Consider the following 23249-nt stretch of genomic DNA (forward strand, 5'->3'; position numbering starts at 1 on the left):
CCACGCGATGGGCCCAAAAAATGATACTTCTTCCCGGCGTTTGGGTAAAGCAGAAAGGGGCTTGTGTCTCCTGACCCGTCTCAGCAGGGGCTACATCCACCCCCCAGGATAAAAGCAGGCGCTAGGAAAAGGCAATGCTAGTAGAAGGAATAATAAAATCTATTAAAAAAGCTTTGGGCCGCTGGCTACCTGACCACAGAAGTACTAAAACCACGCTCATTTCTGAGACCACCCGTATTTCAGAACCGCTAAAAGACCAGGTTCTCATAGAAATTGGAAAAAAGTTTAAAATTCACCCGTAGCGACTCGCTCACCTTCAACGAACCTTTTAAAAAAAAAACAAACCCAAACCACGCGTGGGCCGAGGCAGGAGGAAAGCGCGTGGGCAGGCAGGGACGGGCAGGCAGCACGTCCTCGGGGCAGGCAGGGACCTCTCCTGCGCCCCTCGCACAGCCCAGCTCCGTGGGCAAAACGCCCCGGGGCCGCCCCAGGACTAGGGGGGCTTGTCGGTGCCCCCCGGGGCTGTACTTCAGCCTCCTCCTCTCCCACCCAACGCGTGCGCCAGGGAGCGCAGCGGGCTGGGAACTGGGGACCCGGACACCGAGGCTGCACCTGGCGTGTTCTCCCCTCCCTTTGCTGCTGTTTTCCCACCCTGATACGTCCACCGCGCTCCTGGCAAAGGCAGCAGCGGTGCTGCCCCGGCTGTGCCCGAGCCCCGGGACCGGGATGTAAAGCTTTGGGGTCACTCTAAGCTGGTATGTGACACACTGACTCTGCTGCTGAGGCCCAAAATTAGGAAAGGGGCATCCAGAGGCCAGATGGATGATGTGTACGTTAAAAAAAGAAACCCATCCGTTGCTAAAATCTGCCTAATCCCAGCCCCAGAAGTGAGGGAAGCCATGGCGAACAGAAAGCGGAGTCAGCGCTGGGCTCTGTGGGGACCCACTGGGACGAAAATGGAGCGTTGGGCTGGAAATGCAGAGACGTGGTTTGTGCTCACTCCAAAGCCCACTCGGCCAACCACTGCTCGCACCGGGCTCGCTGCTCCTCCGCCTCCGGGCTCTTGGCTTCGCTCCGTGCCTCCTCTCCTCTGCCACCGAGCACGGCCGCCTGGCTCTCCTCCTCCTCCCCCTTCTGCATCACCTTGTCCTTCAGCTCTTGGATGGTCTCATCCAGCCGGTGAAGGACGTGGTGGGGCACCCAGTTGCTGTCCATCGCGGTAACGAAGGGGTCGGGCGCGCAGACCTCGACGAGCTCCTTGCCGGTGGGGATGCGCAGGTAGTAGGCGTGGAGCATCATCCTGTAGGGGCTGCTGTCCTTCTTGTGGCTGTAGGTGAAGTCCCCCACGATGGGGTGGCCGATGGCGCTGCAGTGAACCCGGAGCTGATGAGTCCGCCCTAGGGCAGAGAGCAGGAGTGGAGGAATCGGGGACACAGGTTATCCCTGAATCCCTCCTCGAGGGGACAGTGGTGCCAAGTGACACCAAATGGCATCTGTCCCCCTGCCCAGGCTGAGAACCTGAGGCTTCCACGAGCTGAGCCTGGCTCTCAGCTCCGCTCAGACCTTTCTAGGCTTTTTTACTCTGTCACCACGCTGCAACCAAGGTGCAGGGCTGCAAGCGCAGGTCCCGCTGCAGCACCTCTGCTGCCCATCCGTGCAGCCCCAGCAGCAGCAGCCCCCACTGGCTCCCAGCTCCTACCTGTCAGTGGCTGCAGCAACACTTTGGTTACGGGGTCTCCGCTGTAGGACCCGTGCTCGAGCACGATCAGCTCCGACTGGCAAGGCTTGGGATTTTCACAGCCTGCAATAAGATCCGGAGGGGGGGGGGGTGTGTCAGCTCCCCGCAGCGTGGCCCAGGCGGCCCGGGCAGCGCAGGCAGGGCGCGGGAGCCGCTCACCCTCCGTCCCGTCGATGCACATCATGTGGGTCATGCCCTCGGTGGTGTTCTTCCCGATGGCGTAGCGGATCGTCATTCGGCTCTGGCTGACGTGGCCCCTGACCTGCAAGGGCGGGAAACCGGTTGGCAAAGCGAGCCCCGGCCCCCGCTCCTCACCGACGGCGGGAGGGCGAGAAGTAGAGGCCGAGCTGAGATTGAGCAAAGCCAGAAGGTAAGTCCAGAAGCGGGATTTGGGATTTTACCAGGGCCAGATAGGCTTTGGTCACCAGCCGGTCTTTAAAACACTTGTAGGCGCTTCCCGCTGCCGCTTTGTTGAGCGCGACGCACAGGGCCCCGCTGGTGGAGAAGTCGAGCTGGTGGCAGAACCTGGGGAGGAGACGGGAGGTGCAGGAGCATCCCCGGACTCGGAGGCAGAGCAGAGCCCGCTTGGGTGCCCCGGCCGCTCACCTGAAGCCGTAGTAGGTGTCGGGGTCGGCCAGCTCGGGGAAGCGGTGCTTGAGCTGGCTCTGCAGGGTCAGCGTCTCGTACCACATCTTGCTGTCGATGCGGATGTCCCAGTGCTTGTTGACCACGATGAAGTCGGAGCTCTGGTACAGGATGGACAGGTTGTCGATGGTGCCCGGCTCCATGGCCAGCGCCCTGCAGGGAGCGTGAGGGGCAACTGGGGGTGAGCGGGGGGGGGGAAGAGCCTCCGGACGCAGCCTGGGCATCCCGGGGATGGGAACAGCACCCCCGGGGATTGGCACAGCACCCTTGGGGATTGGCACAGCACCCTTGGGGAGGGGCACAGCACCCTTGGGGAGAAGCACAGTACCCCAGGGATTGGCACGGCAGCCCTGGGAAGGGGCACAGCATCCCCAGGGGAGGGGCACAGCACCCCAGGGGAAGGGCACAGCACCCCCAGGGAGCGAAGGGACCCAATGAGAGCGGGCAGGGAGCAGGGCCCGGAGGTGGGGTACCCCCAGCAGGACTGGAGGTGTCCCGGCGCTGCAGGGCACCAGTGTCACAGCGCACAGGTCCCAGAGTGACACCGATGTCACAGCGCACAGGTCCCCCCCGCCTCACCGGTGTCACACCGTGCGGGTCCCACAGCGGTACCGCCACAGCCGCCCCGGTGTCACCCCGTGCGGCTCTGCCACTGTCCCGGTGTCACCCGTGGAGGCCCCAACCCCGTCCCGGCGTCACGCGTGGAGGCCCCGCAACCGCACGGTGGCCGGGCCGATCCAGCCCGACGGTGGGGCTCGCCCTCCCCCTGCTCTTCATCCCCCCCCCCCCCCCCCCGCCCGCTACCAGCCGCGCTCGGGCCGCGATCTCAGCGGCTCTCCCCGGGACCGCACGCCGCGCGGCGACCCGCTGGGGACACGGGGCACGGCGGCGGGGACACGGGGCACGGCGGAGGGGACACGCCCGGCGGAGGGTCGGCGCCGCCTCCGCCTCCGCCCTGACCCCCGTGTCGTCCCCCCCCCTCCCCGCCGCTCCGGACCGACCTGCAGCGCCGTCCCCGGGCCGGGCCGGGCGGGGCGGTGAGCGCCTACATCGCATCCACCGGCGGCGCCGGGCCCGGGCCGGGGCCGCGCTTCGCATCCAATCAGCGCCTCCGCCGCCGCGTCCGGCTGCGCGCCGCGTCCAATCAGCGCTCCCGGCGCCGCCGACCGCTCGGGTCGCATCCAATCAGCGGCGGCTGCCGCTGCGGCGCGGCGGCCGGAAGCGCGGAGCGGAGCGCGGTGGCGGCGTGGGACCATGGCGGACCCCGAGGAGGGCCCCGAGGAGGGCTTCTACCAGCGGTTCGCGGCCGAGCTGGAGGTGCTGGCTGAGCTGGGAGGTGAGCGCTGCTGCCGTGCCGTAGCCGGTACCGGAGGCGGTGGCGGAAGGAGGGAGGGAGCGGACCGGCACCTCGGAGCCGCCTGTGCCCGCCCCCACCGCGGGTCTCCCGTCCGGTGACCGGTACCTCTTTGCAGATGACCCGTTCCCACCCGCTGGTCCCAAAATCTCCCAGTTCCGGGATAAGAAGCAGCAGCCGGAGGAGCTCGACCTTCCCGGGGACCCCACCGAGGGGAGCGGCCCGGGGGGCACCAACCCCAAGAAGAGGGACCGGGGCTGCGTCCCCCCCGGTTCCCCGCCCGCAGCCCGCAGTAGGTTTGGCCCGAGCCCGGTCTGCAGCCCCGGGGAGGGGGGGGGGTGTGCTGCTGACCCCCCCCCGAGGGGTGCAGGGTGGTGCTGGAAGAGCAGCTGAGGATCATCCTAAAGTCAACGATGCTTCTCCTCTTCCTCCTGCCCCGGTGTCTCCTACAGCCCCGAAGCTGAAGCGACAGCGTTTGGAAGCTGTGAAGAAGCTCACCTTTGGCACGGGTGATGAGTTGACTCCTGATGTCCTCCAGGATGCTGGTCCAGAGGGGCCTTCTGCTCCCCAGACCGCCAGGTTGGCCACTTTGAACCCCACTTTCAGCAGGGGCGAGGGAAAGGGCCCTTGAACCCCACCGAAGGTGGGGTTCAAGGGCCCTTTCCCTCGCCCCTGCTAAAGGAACCTGGTGTTCTCCAGCTCAGACCACCTGGAGATGAGCGGCATGGTCCCGCTGCAGACCACACCACCCTCCGAGAAGAAGCGAGTCCTCAAGCGGCCACCCATCCTGGAGGACTACATCAACGTGACGTCCACCGAGGGCACCAGGGTCTTCATGGCGGTGAGGGATGATCCCTCCAGGATGGGGGTGGAGGTGAGGAAGGATCTGAAAGGTGGGCTTTGCTTCTTTGTGACCTCCGCCCAGTTGAGGAGGGGATCTGCTTTGGTGAAGCTGAGATGAACGTCGGCATGTGTCCTCCGGTCCTTGCAGCTCCCCGATGCCCTGGGTTGGAATGCACACAGGCCGCTCCACTTGCTGGGGGTGCCTTTCTCCTACCTGAAGGAACAAGTGGATGAAGAGGTATCACATCTACCGACCTTCCTGTCTTCCTGACCCCTGGGTAGCCGCAGCATTGGCTCCCAAATCCCGGCTCCCCCTCGCCGTGGGTTATCGGGGTGTCTCTGACTCCCCCTTCTCGCCCTCTTTGTGCTCAAGCGTCGAAGGCGTGTTCTGGAGGCGTCGCAGCAGCTGACGGAGATAATAAACAGGTGAGATGTCGGGGTGAAATCCCACTCCCATCCCTGCCGCGCCGTCGGATGCGGCTCCCAAGATCCTCCGGTTGGGTCCACGATTTGGGGAGGTGTGAGCAGACGAGCCTCTTTGCCCTCAGCATCCCCAGCTTGGGAAGTCTGGGTGTAATTCCCAGCCCTTCCCTGACTCCCTGGGTGGTTTGGGGTGAGTTAATTCTTTCTTGCAGTTGCCTCGAGAGCGAGACCAGCACCGAGAGCCCGGAGCCCAGCAGGGAAGCGGAGCCGGCAGCCGAGGAGGAGGCTGCGCCGCATTGCCTCTGGGTGGACAAGTTCACCCCCCGGCGCTACATGGAGCTGCTCAGTGATGATGTGAGGCGCTAGGATAAGCGGGGGCTCGGGGGTCGGGTGGGTTTACCACTTCTCTAACTCTTCCTTAACGCTGTGGGGTCAAGAAGCAGTGGCTGGGGGGGCTCAGGCCATGCTGGCCCTGCCTGGGGCCAGTCCTGGTGCTGAGAGCTCGGGGTGGGGGGTTTTCAGCTGTAGGCTGTGGATCTTCTGCCAAAAGGGATTTTGAAAGATGATCAAAAGAAGACAAAAAAGATTGGGTGGACTTTAGCCAGGAATTGTTGGTTATTTTGATTTATTTTTTTTTTAATATTAGAAGTTTTGAAGGGAATTAGAAATTATGGAGGAGGCTGAGAAGCTTTGGGTTGAGCTGAGACAGACGAGGGGCAGCGGGGATGGGGCTGATGTGACTTGTCCTCGGTTGCCCTGCGGGATGGTGGCCGAGGCGGGAAGGCAAGCCGTGTTCCCAGGCTGTCCCAGAGAGATGCCAGGTGGAATCCCGGGCAGGATGTCCCCTGCCGGGGGGGTGACGTGCTGCACGCTCGAGGTCTGCCTGGGCAGACGCGCGCCGTGTTGCCTCCCTGGGCTTGGCTCCTTCCTCTGCAGGCCACGGCGGCTTTTTAAGCCACGAAGGAGAGGCTGGATCCTTGGCTGGATCCTTCCAAGGTTTGATGGGGTTTGCTCGCTTTCTTGCCCGACGTGCAGTACACGAACCGCTGCCTTCTGAAGTGGCTCAAGCTCTGGGACACGGTGGTGTTCGGGAAGGAGAAGGCTGTGAAGAAGGCCAAGCCCAGCGCTGAAGCTCATCCTCCATTCCACCAGCCCAAGGAGCAGCAGAGTAAGTGGAAAACGAAGGTGCAGCTCACAGAGGAGATTCTGGAGGCTGAGCTGGACCAGCACAAGAGACCCAAATACAAGGTGAGCAGGACAGGACCCTGCTGCGGTGGGTCTCCTCTCCAATCCCCCTCATCCCACCACCACGATGAGGTGCGGGTTTTCCAGTACAGATCCAGGAGAAGTCGGATTCCTTGTTAGAGAATGTGGGGTTTTCTCATTTCTTCTTCCGTTTTGGCTGGGGTACTGTGGTAACAAGGGGAGAGGAACAGACTTCCTCCAGCCAGATTAAATGGGCTGGCTGAGGAAAGACGTGCCCTTTTTAGCAGAGGTTGGTCATGACTATGTTTGTTAGGGGCAGAGGTGACATGCCTTTGAGCTGGAGTTTCTGCATCTGGAAAAGAGCAACGATGCTCAAATACTAGAGGGAGCAGGGACAACACACCGGCTTCGATCTGCCCAGTGAGAGGATATAAAGAAGGGAAAACAAAAATAAATACTAACAGCATTGCTTCTCGGGAGTGTAATTCTGGAAGGGATTTTGTTTTCTATCTGTTGCCCTGCAACCTTAAACATATGCGTGAGAGGTGCTGCCAGGATGACTCTGTCACCTCTGAGAGTTTCTGTTACATTCTCCTTCCTCCAGTGACTTTCCCTTCTCCCCGTGTGTCTACAAACCAGTGCAGCAGCTCCCCAGACCGGTTTGCAGGCTGCAGACCCCCGTCCCCGTGCGTGGCAGCCTCGGTCGGTGCCGGAGGAAGCCCTGCCTCGCTGCCTGCCGGGCTGACGCTGCCTCTCCGCCGCAGGTCGCCCTGCTCTGCGGCCCGCCCGGCTTGGGGAAGACCACGCTGGCCCACGTCATCGCCAAGCACGCGGGGTACAACGCTGTCGAGATGAACGCCAGGTGAGTCCGCGCCGGCTGCCCAGCCCTGCCCTGCTCCAGAACCTGGTGGAGGTGGTGCCGTGCCGGAGGTGGTGCCGTGCCGGAGGTGGTGCCGTGTTGGAAATGGTGCTGTGCCGGAGATGGTGCCATGTCAGAGGTGGTGCCGTGTTGGAAATGGTGCTGAGCTGGAGGTGGTGCCGTGCCGGAGGTGGTGCCGTGCCAGAGGTGGTGCTGTGTCAGAGGTGGTCCCGTGTTGGAAATGGTGCCGTGCCGGAGGTGGTGCCGTGCCGGAGGTGGTCCTGTGTTGGAAATGGTGCTGTGCCGGAGGTGGTGCCGTGCCGGAGGTGGTGCCGTACCAGAGGTGGTGCCATGCCAGAGGTGGTGCTGTGTCAGAGGTGGTCCCGTGTTGGAAATGGTGCCGTGCCGGACGTGGTGCCGTGCCGGACGTGGTGCCGTGCCGGAGATGGTGCCGTGCCGGAGGTGGTGCCGTGCCAGAGGTGGTGCCGTGCCGGAGGTGGTGCCGTGCCGGAGGTGGTGCCGTGCCGGAGGTGGTGCCGTGCCGGAGGTTGTGCCGTGCCGGACGTGATGCCGTGCCGGAGGTGGTGCCGTGCCGGAGATGGTGCCATGCCGGAGGTGGTGCCGTGCTGGAGGTGGTGCCGTGCCGGAGGTGGTGCCATGTTGGAAATGGTGCTGTGCCAGAGGTGGTGCCGTGCCGGAGGTGGTGCCGTGCCGGACGTGATGCCGTGCCGGAGGTGGTGCCGTGCCGGAGGTGGTGCCGTGCCGGAGATGATGCCGTGCCGGAGGTGGTGCCATGCCGGAGGTGGTGCCATGCCGGAGGTGGTGCCGTGCCGGAGGTGGTGCCGTGCCGGAGGTGGTGCCGTGCCGGAGGTGGTGCCGTGCCGGAGATGATGCCGTGCCGGAGGTGGTGCCGTGCCGGAGGTGGTGCCGTGCCGCAGCAGCCTGCTACTGGTTTGTCTTGCAGTGACGACCGCAGCCCCGAGGTTTTCAAAACCCGCATCGAAGCTGCCACCCAGATGAAGTCCGTGCTGGGAGCCAACGAGAAGCCCAACTGCTTGATCATCGATGAGATAGACGGCGCGCCTGCGGTAAGGCCCGCCTGGACCTGCCCCTCTTTTTGTGTGAACCGCTTCATTATTGCCCTCTCGGCCGCTCCTCCGTTTTAGGAGCGGATTCTTGCCTCTGAACAGCGGGAATTCATCCCTTCTGTCCTTGGTATTTTTTCCCAAGGCATCTATCAACGTGCTGCTAAACATCATCCACCGTAAGGACGCGGAGGGCGAGGCGGCGGCTGGCGCGGGCCGGAGGAGGCGGCGCGAGGGCGGGCTGCTGCTCAGGCCCATCATCTGCATCTGCAACGACCAGTTAGTATCGACTGCGGGGCTGGGGAGGGCTGCTGGAGGGCTGAGGCTGCCCCAAGCGAGGAGGCGGCTGCTCTTGCCTCCAGCCAAAGCCTTCCTGCGCCGAGTTATCGACCTGCAGCTTAGAAGTACCTTATGAAAAGTAGAACTACAACACACTCGGCTTTCCTGGACCCCCCCCCCCCAGGTGTTGTATCTGCTGGGGTGACTTGTAGCTAGGTGTGCGTGTGCAGTGGTGTTGGTGCGTGCCCGAGTGGTGGACAGGCAGCTGCCAAATAACCCGCCTGTCCTTGAGCAGCGCGGTGATAGCTGGATGTCTTCCTCTGCTGGGGTCGCTCAGACACCCCTCTGCTTCCCTTTGCCAGGTACGTCCCTGCCCTCCGCCCGCTGCGGCAGCAATCCTTCCTGCTGACCTTCCCTCGGACGGCGCCCTCCCGGCTCGCCCAGCGGCTCTGCGAGGTGCGACGCGGCCCAGGGCTCCTCTCGCCCCCCAGCCCGGGCCCGGCGGGCCCTCCCTGCTGAGCCCCCCTTCTCCTGCTGACCCCCCCTTCTCCTGCTGACCCCCCCTTCTCCTGCTGACCCCCCCTTCTCCTGCAGATCGCCCTGCGGCAGGGCATGCGGGCGGACACGGGCGCGCTGCTGGCGCTGTGCGAGAAGACGGAGAACGACATCCGCTCCTGCATCAACACCCTGCAGGTCCGGGGGTCGGCGGGAGGGGTCTCTGGGGGACACGGGCTTGCTGCGGCTCTTGATCTGGCCTCAGAGGGGGATGGAGGGGAAAAACTGTCCCGGGGAGATCCCTAAAATGTTCCCCCCTGCCCCCTGTGTTATTTTTAACCTCGATTCCCCTACAAACGGCGGAGGAGCGAGGTGCTGCTCTCTCCGGCTTTCCCCAGCCCTAGCTGGCTGTTGTGGGCATCCCCTCCCGCCCCGCCCTGCCCGTCCCCGCAGCCCCTCGCTTGTGTTGCAGTTCCTGCACGGCCGAGGCCAGAAGGAGTTGAGCGTGCAGATGGTGCAGACGATGAAGATCGGCTTGAAAGACCAAAACAAGGGGCTCTTCTCCATCTGGCAAGACATCTTCCAGCTCCCAAAGGTCCAAAGGTATGGGAGGGGGATTTGTTAGTTCTGCTCTCTGCTTGGGGCGCGCTGCTTCGGTATTCCCTGACCTGCTTGCAAGACCTGCGGTGGGGAAACCTGAAAGGTCCTGGAGAGCTGGTCTGCCCTGCAGCAGACCCGGCTTCGTCAGTAGATTTGTGTGTCCAGCTTGGGCTCTCCTTAGTGCCCGATAATTTGGCATCGGTATCGCCACCAGTCCAGTTTGCCAGGGTCCCAGCATTCCTCGCTGGGCCGTTCAGCGCCGGGACACCCTGAGCTCTTCCCTTTGGGCTCCCCCCCCCAGGCACAGGATAGGAATGGACCCCGCTTTGCCAACCCAGCTCCTGGTGGGCGAGGAGGACCTGTCGCCCCTCGGCGGGACGGCTGGCTTCAACGCGTCCTCCCACCGCTTCCACCACATCCTGCGCCTCGCCGTCTCCTCGGGGGAGCAGGAGAAGCTCGCCCAGGTAAACCAGCCAAGGGGACAGCCAGGCCCCTTCCTCTGCTGTGCGGTGCTGGCGCTGAGCTCGCTGGGATGCTTCAAATCCCAGTTAGCGTGCTCTGACGGGACCGTCCACGCAACCTCGAGCCGTCTCAACCCTCCTTGCAGGGTCTGTACGACAATTTCCTGAACATGAAGCTGCGGGACTCCAGTTTCAGCTCGGTGTGCTTGGCCCTGGAGTGGCTGGGCTTCTCCGACCTGCTGAGCCGCGCTGTCCTGCACGGGCAGAGCTTCCAGCTGATGCGATACCTGCCCTTCCTCCCCGTGGCTTTCCACCTGCTCTTCGCCGCCACCAGCATCCCCCGGCTCGCTTATCCCAGCAGCCAGCCCGAGGCAAGGAGCGAGGGGGGCACGGTGGCAGCGTGGCTCTGTCGCCCACGAGGCTGTCTGTGGTTGCAGCCGTGGCTGAGCCGTCCCTGCCCTCTTCCCCCCCCAGGCCCTGGCCAAGCTGAACCACATGCAGAACCTCGTCGTGTCCATGGTGTCGGGGATAACGCCCGGCGCCCGCAGCCGCGCGGGGCAGCGGTCTCTCATCCTGGAGGTGCTCTGTCTGCTGCTGGACATCATCGCCCCGAAGCTCCGCCCGGTGAGTGCCCACCAGCCCCGTCTCCCTGCGGTGGCAGGGCTCCTGTCTGGGTGACGTGTCCCCTCTGCGACCTCCCCCCCGTGATGGCTGGGACACGTCCCCTGCGCTGCATCCCCCAGGCTGAGCTATCCCAGACCTCTGCCCAAATTCGGGGTCGGGTTGATGTGGCAACTGGGGCGGGAGTTGGAGGGAAGCCGGGGATGTGGCGCTGAGATACCTCGCTGCTGGGTGGGCCCCTGCGCCCAGGGGGTGGGCTTGGCTGAGCAGGGCTTTGGGGAGCCGTTGCAGTCGCCTTCCAGCAGCTGGTTCACCTGCAGACACGGCTGCGTTGGGTGCATTTGCCCTTTGGGCTGTTGGAAGGGACTGTCCCTGCTCCGTGAAGTACGTGTGTCCCTCACAGGAAACTAAACTCGGCCCAGACCTCGTGGGTATTCACTGTCCTGCCTCGTGTAGAGACAAACCCCGTGCTTCAGGTTATTTTTATGTTGAGAAGTTACGGATCAGTGATGCTTTCCCCTTGCTGGGCTCCTCCCCAGGTGAACACCCAGCTCTACAGCCAGAAGGAGAAGCAGCAGCTGGCAGACCTCATCAGCACCATGCTGGCCTACAACCTCACCTACCACCAGGAACGCCTGCCCGAGGGCCAGTACGTCTACAAGCTCGACCCGTAAGTCCAGAGGGTGGGGAGAAGGCGTAGGAACCGACAGTAATACCGGCAGAGAGCTCAGGAAGGAGCTGGAGCCCAAAGGCGTCGTGGTGTTGAGTTGGTTCCTTGCAGCCAGAGGTTTCTCCGGCGATGGCAGCCGCGTTGGCAGAGCTGCCCGTGCTGGCACGGCTGCAGGGAGCCCACTTTCTCCGCGGGGATTTTTTTAAAGGAGGAGCCTGGAGCGGGACTGGATTTGCTTTACTGGGGTTAAAGGAGAAGCAGCAGCTGCCTTTGGCTCTCGCCGGAGCCGGCAGAGGAGGGACCGAAGCTGCCCAGGGCTGGTGGCAGCAGGGCAGAGCAGGTCAGCCTGGGCACGTGGCGCACAGGAGGTCACTGTAACTGCGGTTCGGTTAAAGGGTGACAGCCGGTGCTGCTGGACTGGAGTCTCGCTGTGCTTTAAGGATACACGGAGCTGCAAACGCTCCCGAGGCTTCGGTGAAGAAGTAATACAGACCCGGCCCCAGCTAGCAGCAGCGCTAATGCCTTCCTGGTGCAAAGTTAATTACCAAAATTAGCCTCTGTTAAATCAAGCAGCTGTATCTAATTACAGTGAAGCGCTTGATGATTTATTTTTTTTTGCCTGCAGAAAGGCCTGCGGGGGCTGCGGGGAGCCGTGTGTGTGTGTGTCCCCCCCGCCCTGCCCTTCCCACGCTGGGCTGTGCCGCCGCGAGCGCGGCCGCAGGGAAACCGCGGGGCTTGGGGAGCCGCGTGGCGCCGGCTTTGCTCTGCTGCGCCTTTTGGGCCCCGTCGGAGCCCGTGGCCTGCCCGGGCGCGGCGGTGGTGGGGACCACGGGGGTGTCACGTCCCCGTGGTGGCACCTGCGAGTCGCATCCCAGCGTCTCCCTGGCAAACAAAGCTGTTGGCGGCGGCAAAACCTGAGTTTGCTCTTCACAGCGTTTAAAATCGTGGGTTTTACAGCTGAGTTCTACCTGACACAGGATTTTGCTCCCTTTATTTTAAGGGGACTAGTACTGAACGCGAACCAAGCGTGGAATATTTACAGCTGGCAGGGGGACTGGCCCAGCTGGCTGCTTGGTGCTGGGGCTGCGCCTGGGCTTTTGCCTGAAACAGGCCTCACTCGTTAAGAATAAAACCGCCCTGATTAGCCAAAATTACTGTTCATGGCCGTCTCTCAATTAAACGGCTCCCCGCGGGCGCCTCGGGGTTCACGCGGAGGGTCGTGGTGCCGCTCGTGCCCAAGCTGTGATGTGACCGTGGCTTCTTCAGGGCAATCTGTTCGGCGCAGACCCGCCTGCGGTTTCCTCTCCTTGCAATAAAACCCGGATTAAAAAGCACAAAATCCCTCCTGAGTCCCCATTCAGCTGAGATGCCCCGCAGCAACCTGGCTCTGCGCGGCCAGCACCGCTCACTGGGCAGCTTGTCGTGCTGCCAGAGAGGGCAGCGATGGGGAAACTGAGGCACCGTGGCCGTGTTGGTAGCAAGAGGCTGGGGAGGGAGGGTGGGGTTGGGCGTCTGGTGGGGCTCCCCGTGCCTGTGTCAGGCTCCAGTTTATATATTTATTTTCAGGATTGATTTCTTTCCTCTGCTTCCCCTCTCTCCACAACGCAGGAACGTGGAGGACGTCTGCCGGTTCCCGGACCTGCCGGCTCGCAGGCAGCTGACCTACCAGGCCAAGCAGCTCATCGCCAGGGAGATCGAGCTGGAGAAGATGAGGAGGGTGGAGGCTTTGCTGCAGGCGCGAAACCTGGGCGAGGTAGGGAGGGCTGGGGGTGCCCCGGTGTTTCGGGGGCGGGTGGTGGGTCCGTCGTCGGGGATAAAAGTCCTTAGGGCTGGCGTGGGGAGCTGGTGTTTCCAAAGCAGCCGGTGGCTTTCGCTCTGCACATGGAAATCCAGGATTAACCCCGCCGCCTGCCTGCCCGCCTGCCCTGGGGCAGCACATCTGCGCTGGGGCGACGTGCCCGAAGGGCTCGTCTGGTTTTGCAGGGATTCTGGAAGGAAACCCTTGCTGTGAGTTAAAGCTTTAAACCCACCAACTCTCTTTAACGAGGGCTGCGATGAGGGGGGAATTTTAGTTCCTCTGGCTGCGATTTGGACGTGTCTGTGGGGGAGCCGACCTGCTCCCTCCTGCCTGCACCTTCCCTTGCTGCTTCACTTCGATCCTCCCAAAGCCCCCGGGAGGAGCAGAGTGACTGCCCACTACCAAAACCCTGTGTGCAGCAGTGGACAGGAGGCAGGAGAAGGTGGAAATTAAGTGGAAAAGGCTAAGGAACAGCTTGGGTGTAGCTGGTGCCTACCCTGCCCTGGTGCCACGGGGATAATTAATCCCTGAGAGCCTCTTCTTGAAGCAGAAGGGCTTCCTCGAGGGATGCGTGGGGGCAAAGCGATGCTGCAAAAACGTCTCTGAAGGCTCCTTGTTTACACGGTGCCGACTGTAAAGTCCCAGGGAAAGGGGCAGCAAACACACAAGTGCCCGAAGCGCTGCTGGGGCTAATCCCCTGCGCTGCTGCGGGGCGGAAAATGATGAAAAAAAATCCTTTGCCAGGTCGTTTGGATGTTGAAATCAAACCCCGCAGCAAATAGAGGGGGTGTGTGGGGCGGGTACCCTCCTGCCCTCAGCCTGTGCATCACCCTGAGGGGGGGGATGCCCAAACCTTGAGCTCAGCCGGCCCTAAGGGGACCCTCACCCGGGGCTTTTCTCCCCGCAGGAGCCCGGGAATGGCCTCGGCGAGGAGGGGGAGCGAGCAGGCACGGGGCCGGCAGCGCCCCCCAACCACCAGCAGCGCCTGGAGCACATCGTCCGGAGGGCGGCGGTGGAGGACAAGGTGAGGGGCTGCCGTTTCTGCCTCGTTTCTTACCTTGGCTGCTAGAAACCGGCTGTCTCCATTGGTATTTATTTATTTTTAGTAGTTTCTTTTAATAGAACAGTTCGTCACCACGTGTCCCGTAAATGGCTGGGTGTACAGCGTCGGGATGAATTAGGTCTGGGTGACAATTAGGGATGTGCCCCACAAAGCTTTCACGGGTGGGGAAGGAAAGGGATGCGGATATACGGGCTGAAATAGCTGGATTTTGGCTCTGTGGAAGCTGCGGGGTCAGGGGGAGAGCTGCTTGCGGGGCGGGGAGATACGGACACCGCTCAGGGGGGGGGTTGCAGGGGAAACCGTCCAACTTCTGCCGGCGCAGCGGGGGAGCCCGGCTGGTCCCACCCAGGGCATCCCGATAGCGGCCAAGAGGAGCAAGAGGTGGTCCCCTGCCACCGCCCCCCCTCTCCACGGGCTCAACTTTGAGACCTTGGCTGTCCCTAAAACCCCGCTTCAGCACGATGAGCCTTAGAAGTTTGTCTTTCCCACCCGATTTTGAATGCTGTTTGCATTCTCCCCAGGCCGCTGGCCCTTTCTGCGGGATTTGCATCCGGCTCCTGCTCGGCGGTTTCCTCCTGCGCCGGGTGCTTGAAGGGGGAAGGGGCTGGGGCAGCCCCGGGCGTGGGGTGACGGCCGCACGCAAGAGCCCCAGCGAGGGGCTTCTCTGAACTGCCTTAGGCGCTGCCTCGGGCTGGCTTTTAGCTTAAAATTGGGCAGAGCGGAGGGGTGTCACCAGCGCCTGGCCTTGCACGGGGCGGGGAGGGGGGGGGGAGCTGGGTTTGCTTTTGGCTCCCGCCGCGCTCACCCTCTCCTTTTCGCCTTCCGCAGCCCGAGACCGACTTCTTCGGGCGGCCGCTTCGGCGGCAACGGGCGGCCCCGGGTAGGTGCCAGAGGGACAAGGTGGCCCCGGGTGGGTGGCAAAAGGGTGGGGTGGCCACAGATGGCCCCAGCCCCACGTGGGTGGCAAAAGGGATGGGGTGGCCACGGGTGCTGCTGGCTGCACCCCCACAGAGGTGCCCAAACGGGGGCTCTGGCCCCAAGCGCCGCACCCCAGGGGACATCAGCGGGGTGGGGAGGGGACATGGAGCGAGGTGACCCCGCCGCAGCAGGCGGGGGGGGGGCCTGCGGGCAGGTCGGTGGATTCTGGCGGCCTCCCAAGGGCCAGCGGACACCCTGAGCTGGGGAGCACGGCTGTGGGTACCCCGAGTGTCCGCAGGATCCGGGGTGTGGGAGCTCCGGCTCTGCCCGTGCAGCAGCTCCCGGGTCCCCCTCCCCGTGCCGCCGGGGAGCAGGCTGTGACCTCAGGAGCTTCTGCAGGTTTTTGACATCGATCTTCCCGCCCCCGCAGCCCCTCAGGCCTCCGAGGAAGAGTCGATCGAGAGGCAGATGGGAAAGGCGGTGGGGAAGAGCGACGTCTGGTTCCGGTTTAACGAAGGGGTTTCCAACGCCGTCCGGAGGAACATCTACATCAAGGACCTGCTCTAGCGGGGGGCAGAGATGAAGCCCAGGAAATTCTATAGACTTGAACTGAAGGGATAAGCTGGCTTTTGCCTTTCTAACCCGTGGATGGGGGGGGTGTGTGCGTGATCCTTATTTGTTGGTTTGTTTTTTTCTTTTAGTACCCACTTGTTTTGTTTAAAAAAAAAATAAAATATATATAAAAAAATTAAGCATGAAGTATCGTTCTGTTTATTTCATTTATAAACCCTTAGTTGTCAATATTTCGCTTGGTTTTGCTGCAAAATTGTACCCTACAATATACAAAAGTCTATTTCAAATCACTGAAAATGTTCTATAAAAGTTTTCTTGCTTTACAAGTTGAAAAACCTGCCGGCTCGACGGCGACAGCGGCAGAGGCGAGCGGAGGTCTGCGGCTCGAAGCTGCAGCCTAACCCTGGGGAAACCTTTGCTGCTCCTGTCCCCCCACCCTGCCCACCCCCCCTGTGCTTTTTTCCCCCTCCCATATAAAAAAAAAGACACTTCTACTACTAATAATAATGATAAGACAAGCTGAGGGTAGGGTTTTTGTTCAGGTAGTCATATTAGGAAGCTAGCTAATATAAAAGTGTACATTCAGCGTGGGGGAGCGAGGGGCTGCGGGAGCCAGCGTGGGCCGGGGGCCGACCCCTCAGAGGATGGTGCATTTGCCTTTCTCCACCCAGGGGTTGTTTTTCATCAGCTCCGGGTTCAAGAAGGGGTCTTCGGGAATGCCGTCCTCGATCCACTTCACAAACCTGCGGGGAGGGGAGCGGAGGGGTGGGCACAGACCCTGCCCTGGACGGGTTTGCCTCGCACCCCAAGCGTTTGGCGGGGGGGATGCGGGGCAGGGGGGCTGCAAAGTGTGGGGAGCTGGGGGGGGGGGTGGGGTGGTGGTGTTGGGGTGCTGCAGCGCCCAGGGTGACTCCTGCACTGGTGGGGAGCGATGCTGGGGCGCACCCTGTGCTGGCAGGTGGGGGTGTCGGGGTGCGCCCTGCTCTGGTGGGCATGTCTGCTGAGCCTGTTGCACTGGGGTTGGGGGGTCTGTGGGAGGGGGCACCTGGGTGTCAGGGGAGTCCCACCGCTGCTGCCATGTCCCAGCCACCACCGAAGCTTGGGTGGCTGGAAAGGAGGTGGCGTGGAGGGGCTGTGTGGAAAGGAGCACGGGGGGCTTTGCAGTCCCCAGCACTGGGGCTGCACTGGTTTCTGCCTCTGGGGCTCGGAGGGCTTGAAGAACCATAAAGGAAAAAAGAAAGAATAATAATAATAATAATAATAAAAAAAAAATCTCTAAACCCGCCTTGTTTTGGGAGCCCCGGGCGGTTTGAAGGGGGAACGTTGGGGCTGGAGAAGAGCCGGACTCTGCTCCCAAGGTCACAGAGATGGGAGGGAGGGTGAGCACCCACTCACTCGGGTATTGTCTTGGAGGACATCTCCCGCTTGTAGGCCAGCTGGTACTTCAGGCTTTCCACCTCCTTCTTCCACTGCGGGAGGTCCCACTCGTCCATGGTGGCAGCCGGGGGCTCTGCGGGGCTGCAAACGAGGGCGTTGGTGCCATATCCCACGGCTGCACCCCGCCCTGGTCCCCCCACAGCTCTGCATCCCCCCCCCCCCAAAGAGGGGGTTCCCCCAGGACGGGGACAGCGTGCCACCATGCTCTGGGGGGCGGTTGCCAACCCCATGGCAGAGCAGCCCGTGGCTCTGGCAGCTTTTTGGGTTGCTCTCGTGAGGCAAAGGCTGCACTTACCTGCGGGGTGCGATGCCAGCCCGGCACGGGGCGGGTGCCCAGTGCCACCCTCTTGCAGCCGCCCCGCGCCCGCAGGCGCATGCAAAACCCAAGGACCCGGCTAAATTTGACTGCGATTTGGATGGTCCTGTTGCTTGGGGTGGAGAGTGACAAATAGCAGCTGGAGGCTGTGCGGGGAGTGTGTGTGGGGGGGGGGGGGGGTGGGGGGGGGGTGGGGGGTGTCTGTCTGTCTGTCTGTCTCCTGCCTGGCTGCAGCACCGAGTGGGACCAGGAAGGATTTTTGGGCGGCCACATGGCCATGCAGGCAGCCCTGGAAATGGCTCACATGGACGGTCACCTCTGATTCGGGGAGCAAGACAAACGGCCATGTACCCCCCCCCCCCCTCACCCCCCCCCCTGCAGTGGCCCCGGGTGCTGGCTAATGGTAGAGCCGTGCGTGATGGGGAAACTGAGGCACAGCAGCTGATGGAGCACGAGCTGTGACCATAGTTGTGTGAGACCTTCTGCAAGCACCTGGATTCCCCGTGCACCACCACCCCCCCCCCCCCCCCCCCCCCCGAATTGGTGGCACTAGGGGCCCTTCCCCTGCCCGTGACCCCAGCCCCTCCAGCACGCAGAGCCACGGGGCAGCACCCGGCAGCGCTGCGTCGCACCCAGGGTGGCTGAACCCCAGGGGTGCCCGAACCCCAGGGGTGCCCGAACCTCAGGGATGCCCGTGGGCCTCCGTCCTCCACCCCAGGCCAGGCTGCAGCCCCCAGCACAGGGGCAGGCAAGGGCTGCGGGTGCTGGAGAGGGCCACGAAATCCAGCCATGCACCAGCACAGCTTGGCAGCTGCACGGGCTGCCCCAGTCCAGCTTCTCCCCACAGCATCGCCCGGAAAAATAACCAGCCGTGGGAGAAAGGCGAGCACCCAGCGCCCAGCATCCCCCTGCACCCACGGTCCGGCCTCCCAGGAGCTCTGGTCCTGGCTGGCAGCTCTCCTGGAGGCAGATGGGGACCAGCATCCCCATTCCCCACTCCAGCCACCCCAGCAGCAGCATCCCAGCGCCGCGGCCGAGCCTTCCACCTACCTCGGCTGGAGAAGGTGTTAGCGTGGAGCGAGGGCTGCGTCCGTCCCCGCCGGCTCGGCAAACCGCCCTGGCCTTGCCCACGCTGCCTCCGGCGAGAGCTCCCCTCGCTCTTGGCCAGCCCAAATCCTCGGTGGAATCTATTAATGGGCGGCTGGTCCAGCTGCCTCCGACACGGCAGGAGCTGGATAATGGGAGCGTCCTCCCCCCGCTGCTCTCGGGGGATTTGGCTCCGCTGAACGTGAGCGCCCGGGATGGAGGCAGCGTCCTGGTACCCAGCGGCTGAGATGCACGAAACGGGGTTACCCCCAGCTTCCCCCAGAGCCCTAAGGGACAGAAGGGCCCCAAAGCCGGGGGGGTGGGGGTGGGGGTGGGGTGGGAATGTGTGCTGGGACACAGCGGCACCCCAGGGAGGTCCTTGCTGCTGCCTGCATCCCTGCCTGCATCCCTGCCTGCGTCCCTGTCAAAGCCAGCCATCCCATGGCTTCCCCGGGGTTTCTCGGTTCCTCCCGCTTCCCTGGTGCTGGAGCAGGCGGAGGGGAGCAGGGGGGCATCTGGGGCGGTGGTGTTGATTCAAAATAGGGAAAGAAAAGAGAGAGAGAAAAAAAGATAAATGTAAAAAAATGCAAAAAAGCATGCAGTTGGAGACTAAACGTGTGGTGGGTGAAGGGGCAGGGCCAGCACAAGGGGAAAAGTGCAAAAACATTAAAAAAAATAGTAATAATAATGTGTGACTTACAGGGAGGGGGGAAAAGTCAGGTAGCAGTTGTTAGCTGATTAAAGGCAGTATGTGATTGATACAAAAGCAAAAAAAAAAACACAAAGTGGAAAAAACCCCCAACCCACCCCACCCTTCATTAAACAACCAACTAAAAAACCCCCAAACTTCAGGTAGTTATGATGACAGCAGCTTTGCGCTTTAAAAAACAACAAAAAAAAGGAAGGAAAAGTTTCCACAAAGAAAAAAACTGGCCCAAATCCTGCCCCAAGAGCCCCTCCACAGACACCGTGTCCCTGTGGGTGGTGTTTGTCCTCTGTAGTAAAACACACCTGGGCTGGATTCGGCCAATGACACATATATGAGTGTCTGAGACAAGTTAAAAAAAAAAAAAAAAGAAAGTGTGTTTGTGTGTGGGTGTGTGTGTGTGTGTGTGTGTGTGTATGCACATATGTGTTTATACATACTTACACACACAGCTGTATGCATATCTATATTGTATGTGTGCAGGGCAAATAGATATATTCATATGTGTGTGAGTATTTATGATTTATATATGTGTATTATATACTGTATATTATCTAACGTACATAAATATAGTGCATATATGCACATACAACATATAAATACATATATAGCTCTACATAGGCTGCCTCATCCAGCAGGCAGAAGCCTTCCTAGCACTAAACCACCCCAACCATTTCTCCCGAGCAGGGGGCTGATGCCCTGCAGCACCGGCCTGGGCAAAGGAGAAGCCCCGGCAGCGCCTGCACGGTGAGAGCAGGATGGTGCTGAGCACACGGGGCCGGGGCTGGGGCCAAGCCGGGCTCCCCTCCCAGCCCTCAGCCTCCGCCGGCGATCGATAGCGGTGAGAGCCTCCCCGGAGCCACCAGCCCTCCGCCGAGAGAGGATGCTGGGCCAGGGATCGATGGAGCTGTTTGGGGGCCAAACCCTGAGCCTGCAGCTGCGGCACGGGGCGGGAGGGGGGTTTCACCCAAAGGAAATAATAAATATTTTTTTTTTATTGTTGCAACACCAATGCTGGGCTTCTCTGGTCTTTGTCGGGGCTCCCGCGGCTCAGGGAGATCTCCCCGTGCTGCAAACGGCACCGGCGCCCGTTAAGGAGGTCAGCGATCCCGAACGCCGAACCACGGATTATCTGGCTGTTGACATCAAGCGTAATCTCCCCGCGCTGCCCCCCAACAGCGATGGGAAAAGCTTGGGTTTAGCGGGAAAATGACACTGGAGACGGGTTATTGGATTTCCGTGGATTTCCCGCAATCCGAAGGCAGCGAGGGCTGAGCCGTGGGGGTGCGGGGCTCAGGAGCCATCGTCACCACCAGCACCCAGTCTGGGGGGTTCACCCAGCTCAGCCCTCCTGCAGTGGTGGGCTCCCCCCGATGCGGGCAGGGAGGCTTGTCTGGGCCAAGGCAACGTCTGCCCAGCCCTTGGGGGGGGTCAGGGATGGACCCGGCCGTGGTGGGTGGGCGGGTGGCAGCCCCCGGCACGGCAGATTGCAGGGCCTGCATGAGCTACCCCCCCCCCCCCCGGCTTTGTAGATTAAAGAATTATGAACTCCTGAAGTTTTGCAATATTAATGATTGCAGCCATCTGTTAATCTGGCAGCCAGCAACAAGCTGCTTCGTTACTTCGCTTAGTCCAGTTATGAAAACCGAGCATTTTTGGTTGGGCAGGAGGAGCGCGACTCCTTTGTGTCCCCGTGCCACGACTTGTGTCCTCTTCCTTCTCGCCGTTGTTTAGGTCCGAAAGCAAGGGGAGAGGAGCTCCCCTGGCAGGGGCTGGCCTGCAGGCAGGGAAGGAGATGCTGGTGGGATGGAGATGCTGGTGGGATGGAGATGCTGGTGGGACACACGCAGCCCAGCGCCACGCCGCACGGGACCCAGGGTCGGGGACTGCACCAGCAACGAGTCGACAGCCCCCACCGCCCTGCCAAGCCGTCCCTGGGAGGCAGGGGGTCTGCCCTCAGCGCCGGCTGCTAATTATGCCTCTCTTTGGGATGGTATTTTAGAGAACTCCGGTGCGCACTCCGCAGGGATAAACTCATTTAGCAGGTTAATTAGTGTCCTTGGGAGAAAGCACATCAGCGCCGTGCCGGCCCGCTCAGCAGACGAGGCTGGGGAGCGTCGAGGCAGGCGGAGGCAGCGCGGTTGGGGATGGCCCCGTGCCTGACCCCAGCTCTGAACTCAGCTCCTGGGAGTTTTATTGTCCAAACCCACCCTTGCTCCCCGTGGCTGAGGGGCTCAAGCTGCCCGCTTCACCTCCGGCCTCCAGCTCTAGCCAGGTCTCTGCCTCAGTGGCCAAGCTTACCCTGTTCCCCGCCTCGGGCAGCGCTGGCAGAGCCACCCGGGTTTACCAGCAGTTGGTTTGTTCGTGCCGAAATATCACCCCGAGACCACCCCCTGGGGCCTGGAAGCCAGTGGTTTATCAGCAGCGTACTCCAGACCCCCCCTCCTGATACACATACTCAAAGCACGTCTGCTCCCCGCTGACCCCAGGCGGTACTTTGGGGCCCCGGGCTAGATGATGGCAGTCCCAGGCCAGACTTCAAGCACCTGAGACAATCTCACTCTTTTCAGATGAAATTTTATTTTCCATACAAGCACTTACAAATGTTTTATTTATGGTTTGGCAGGGGCAGCTGTACATACACTTGCTAAAACAGCAGAGTTGTTCGCTAAAATACAATCGTTGGCTGAGACAGCTCCAGGTGCCCATTTTCCTCTCCAAAACACGCGTTTCAATTTTTAATGAGCTCCGTTCAGCTCGGTTATACCTGCAGCAAAGCAGACGAGATCAGCCTTTAGTTTACCTCGGGGTTATACTAGTCATAGCGCCAGGGGAGCAGGAGGAGGTTTTGCAGTGTGGGTGACTGCAATGGCTCTACCTGTCTACCCAACCCCTGCCCAAAGTCAAGAGCAGATCTTCAGAGAAAGTTGTCTTCTCATCCAGGAAAGGCTGTATCCTTAGGTAGGGTATAATCCTCACGATAAGGGCTGCTATAATTCATTGCAGTTCAGCAGCAGATAAATAATGGATAGATATGCTATTCACTGACAGTAAATAAGCCGTTCCCAGCCTTTCCTTGTGATGGTAAATCCAGGCTCGAAGGGGCAACGAGACACCTGCCCTTGGCTGCTCCCTCTCCCTCCTGGGCCCGGCCCTGCACAGGCGCCATCGCAGTCCAGGCCCAGGCCAAGCTCAGGCCAACTCGAAGGGTGTCGCTGTGCTCCGAGGCACAGGCGCGGTGACAAAGCACGGTGTGACAGTGGCATGCCCAGGGACTAACCCCAGGGATTCTCCTGGGGAGGTCAGAGCAGGAGCCTTCAGGGCTGCCCAACCTCCCAGAGCCCCCACAGGCCGAGGGGAGGGCGGGAGGAGGGCAGAGAACACCCGTGGGGCACCCATGTGTGGGGCACCCACACGGCAGGTTGGCGGCCGCAGCCTCCTTTCCCCTCTTCTTCTCCCCCTCAGCCGTACCAGGACCAGGCACCTTCTACACCCAGGCAGAGGAGGCGAGGAAGACGGTGGTGTTCGGAACACACAACAACACCCTCTCTCAGGAAGGGGGATGAAACACCCCGGTGTCTCTTTGGGAGCACAGACCAGGAGACACCCCATGGCCAGCCCTGCCACTGATCCGCAGAACCAGGTTCTTCGCTGACCTCTGCTTGGCCCGGCTGAGCTCCCACAGCGCGAGATAAAGGTACAGCAACTGTTTAAACAACCGAACCAAACCCAACCCCACAAACCAACAAAACAACCCCCCTCCCCCAAACCCGCAAGACACCCAAACCAGCACTGACAACAGAACGACAGAATTCCTACAAAGTTTTACTTAACACGGTGTTGATTTAGACACATGTACAGTTTGAGAACTCAAACAAGAGCGTGGCTTGTTTCGGGTAACAAAAGCTGCAAAAGCCACTGAAAGCCTTAAATGTGCAAAATACAGTTCTTCGCATATTAAGATTTGCCCCCCAGCTGCCAAGCCGCTGCTGACAGGTATCACAGCAGGGCAAAGGAGAGTATAAACCAGGCCAGAAATATTCCCCTATTTCTACCTCCACAGTCCAGAAGTT

At 61.4% G+C, this 23249-nt stretch overlaps 3 protein-coding genes across 5 annotated transcripts; 1 reads left to right on the forward strand and 2 right to left on the reverse strand.

Moving 5' to 3' along the window:
- Positions 1-941: 941 nt before the first annotated feature.
- Positions 942-2526, reverse strand: RPUSD1 (RNA pseudouridine synthase domain containing 1). 2 transcript variants are annotated; one of them, XM_086472999.1, is made up of 6 exons: positions 2345-2526; positions 2140-2263; positions 1898-2000; positions 1700-1801; positions 1105-1397; positions 942-1062 (listed from the first exon to the last, which is right to left on the reverse strand). In XM_086472999.1, the coding sequence occupies exons 1-6, from the start codon at positions 2524-2526 to the stop codon at positions 997-999; spliced, it is 870 nt and encodes a 289-aa protein (XP_086329125.1). In that variant the 3' UTR covers positions 942-996. The 2 variants fall into 2 exon arrangements, with proteins under 2 accessions (XP_086329125.1, XP_086329124.1); XM_086472998.1 differs by having other exon boundaries at positions 942-1397.
- Positions 2527-3637: 1111 nt separating this feature from the next.
- On the forward strand, positions 3638-15746 carry CHTF18 (chromosome transmission fidelity factor 18). 2 transcript variants are annotated; one of them, XM_086472997.1, is made up of 22 exons: positions 3638-3719; positions 3856-4029; positions 4190-4316; positions 4437-4611; positions 4729-4818; positions 4954-5006; positions 5216-5357; positions 6039-6251; positions 6974-7071; positions 8033-8156; positions 8299-8432; positions 8795-8888; positions 9027-9125; positions 9400-9530; positions 9829-9991; positions 10135-10359; positions 10463-10612; positions 11149-11279; positions 12888-13032; positions 13985-14101; positions 14969-15026; positions 15489-15746. In XM_086472997.1, exons 1-22 carry the CDS (start codon positions 3638-3640, stop codon positions 15623-15625), a joined length of 2862 nt encoding a protein of 953 aa, XP_086329123.1. In that variant the 3' UTR covers positions 15626-15746. The 2 variants fall into 2 exon arrangements, with proteins under 2 accessions (XP_086329123.1, XP_086329122.1); XM_086472996.1 differs by having other exon boundaries at positions 14969-15020.
- A 522-nt stretch (positions 15747-16268) lies between these two features.
- GNG13 (G protein subunit gamma 13) lies at positions 16269-17124 on the reverse strand. Its single transcript, XM_086473223.1, has 2 exons — positions 17027-17124; positions 16269-16374 (listed from the first exon to the last, which is right to left on the reverse strand). Exons 1-2 carry the CDS (start codon positions 17122-17124, stop codon positions 16269-16271), a joined length of 204 nt encoding a protein of 67 aa, XP_086329349.1.
- Between the last annotated feature and the right edge of the window lie 6125 nt (positions 17125-23249).

Source organism: Leptosomus discolor, chromosome 14 (genome assembly GCF_034619465.1).
Source record: "Leptosomus discolor isolate bLepDis1 chromosome 14, bLepDis1.hap2, whole genome shotgun sequence".
In the NCBI taxonomy this organism is placed as follows: Eukaryota; Metazoa; Chordata; class Aves; order Leptosomiformes; family Leptosomidae; genus Leptosomus; species Leptosomus discolor.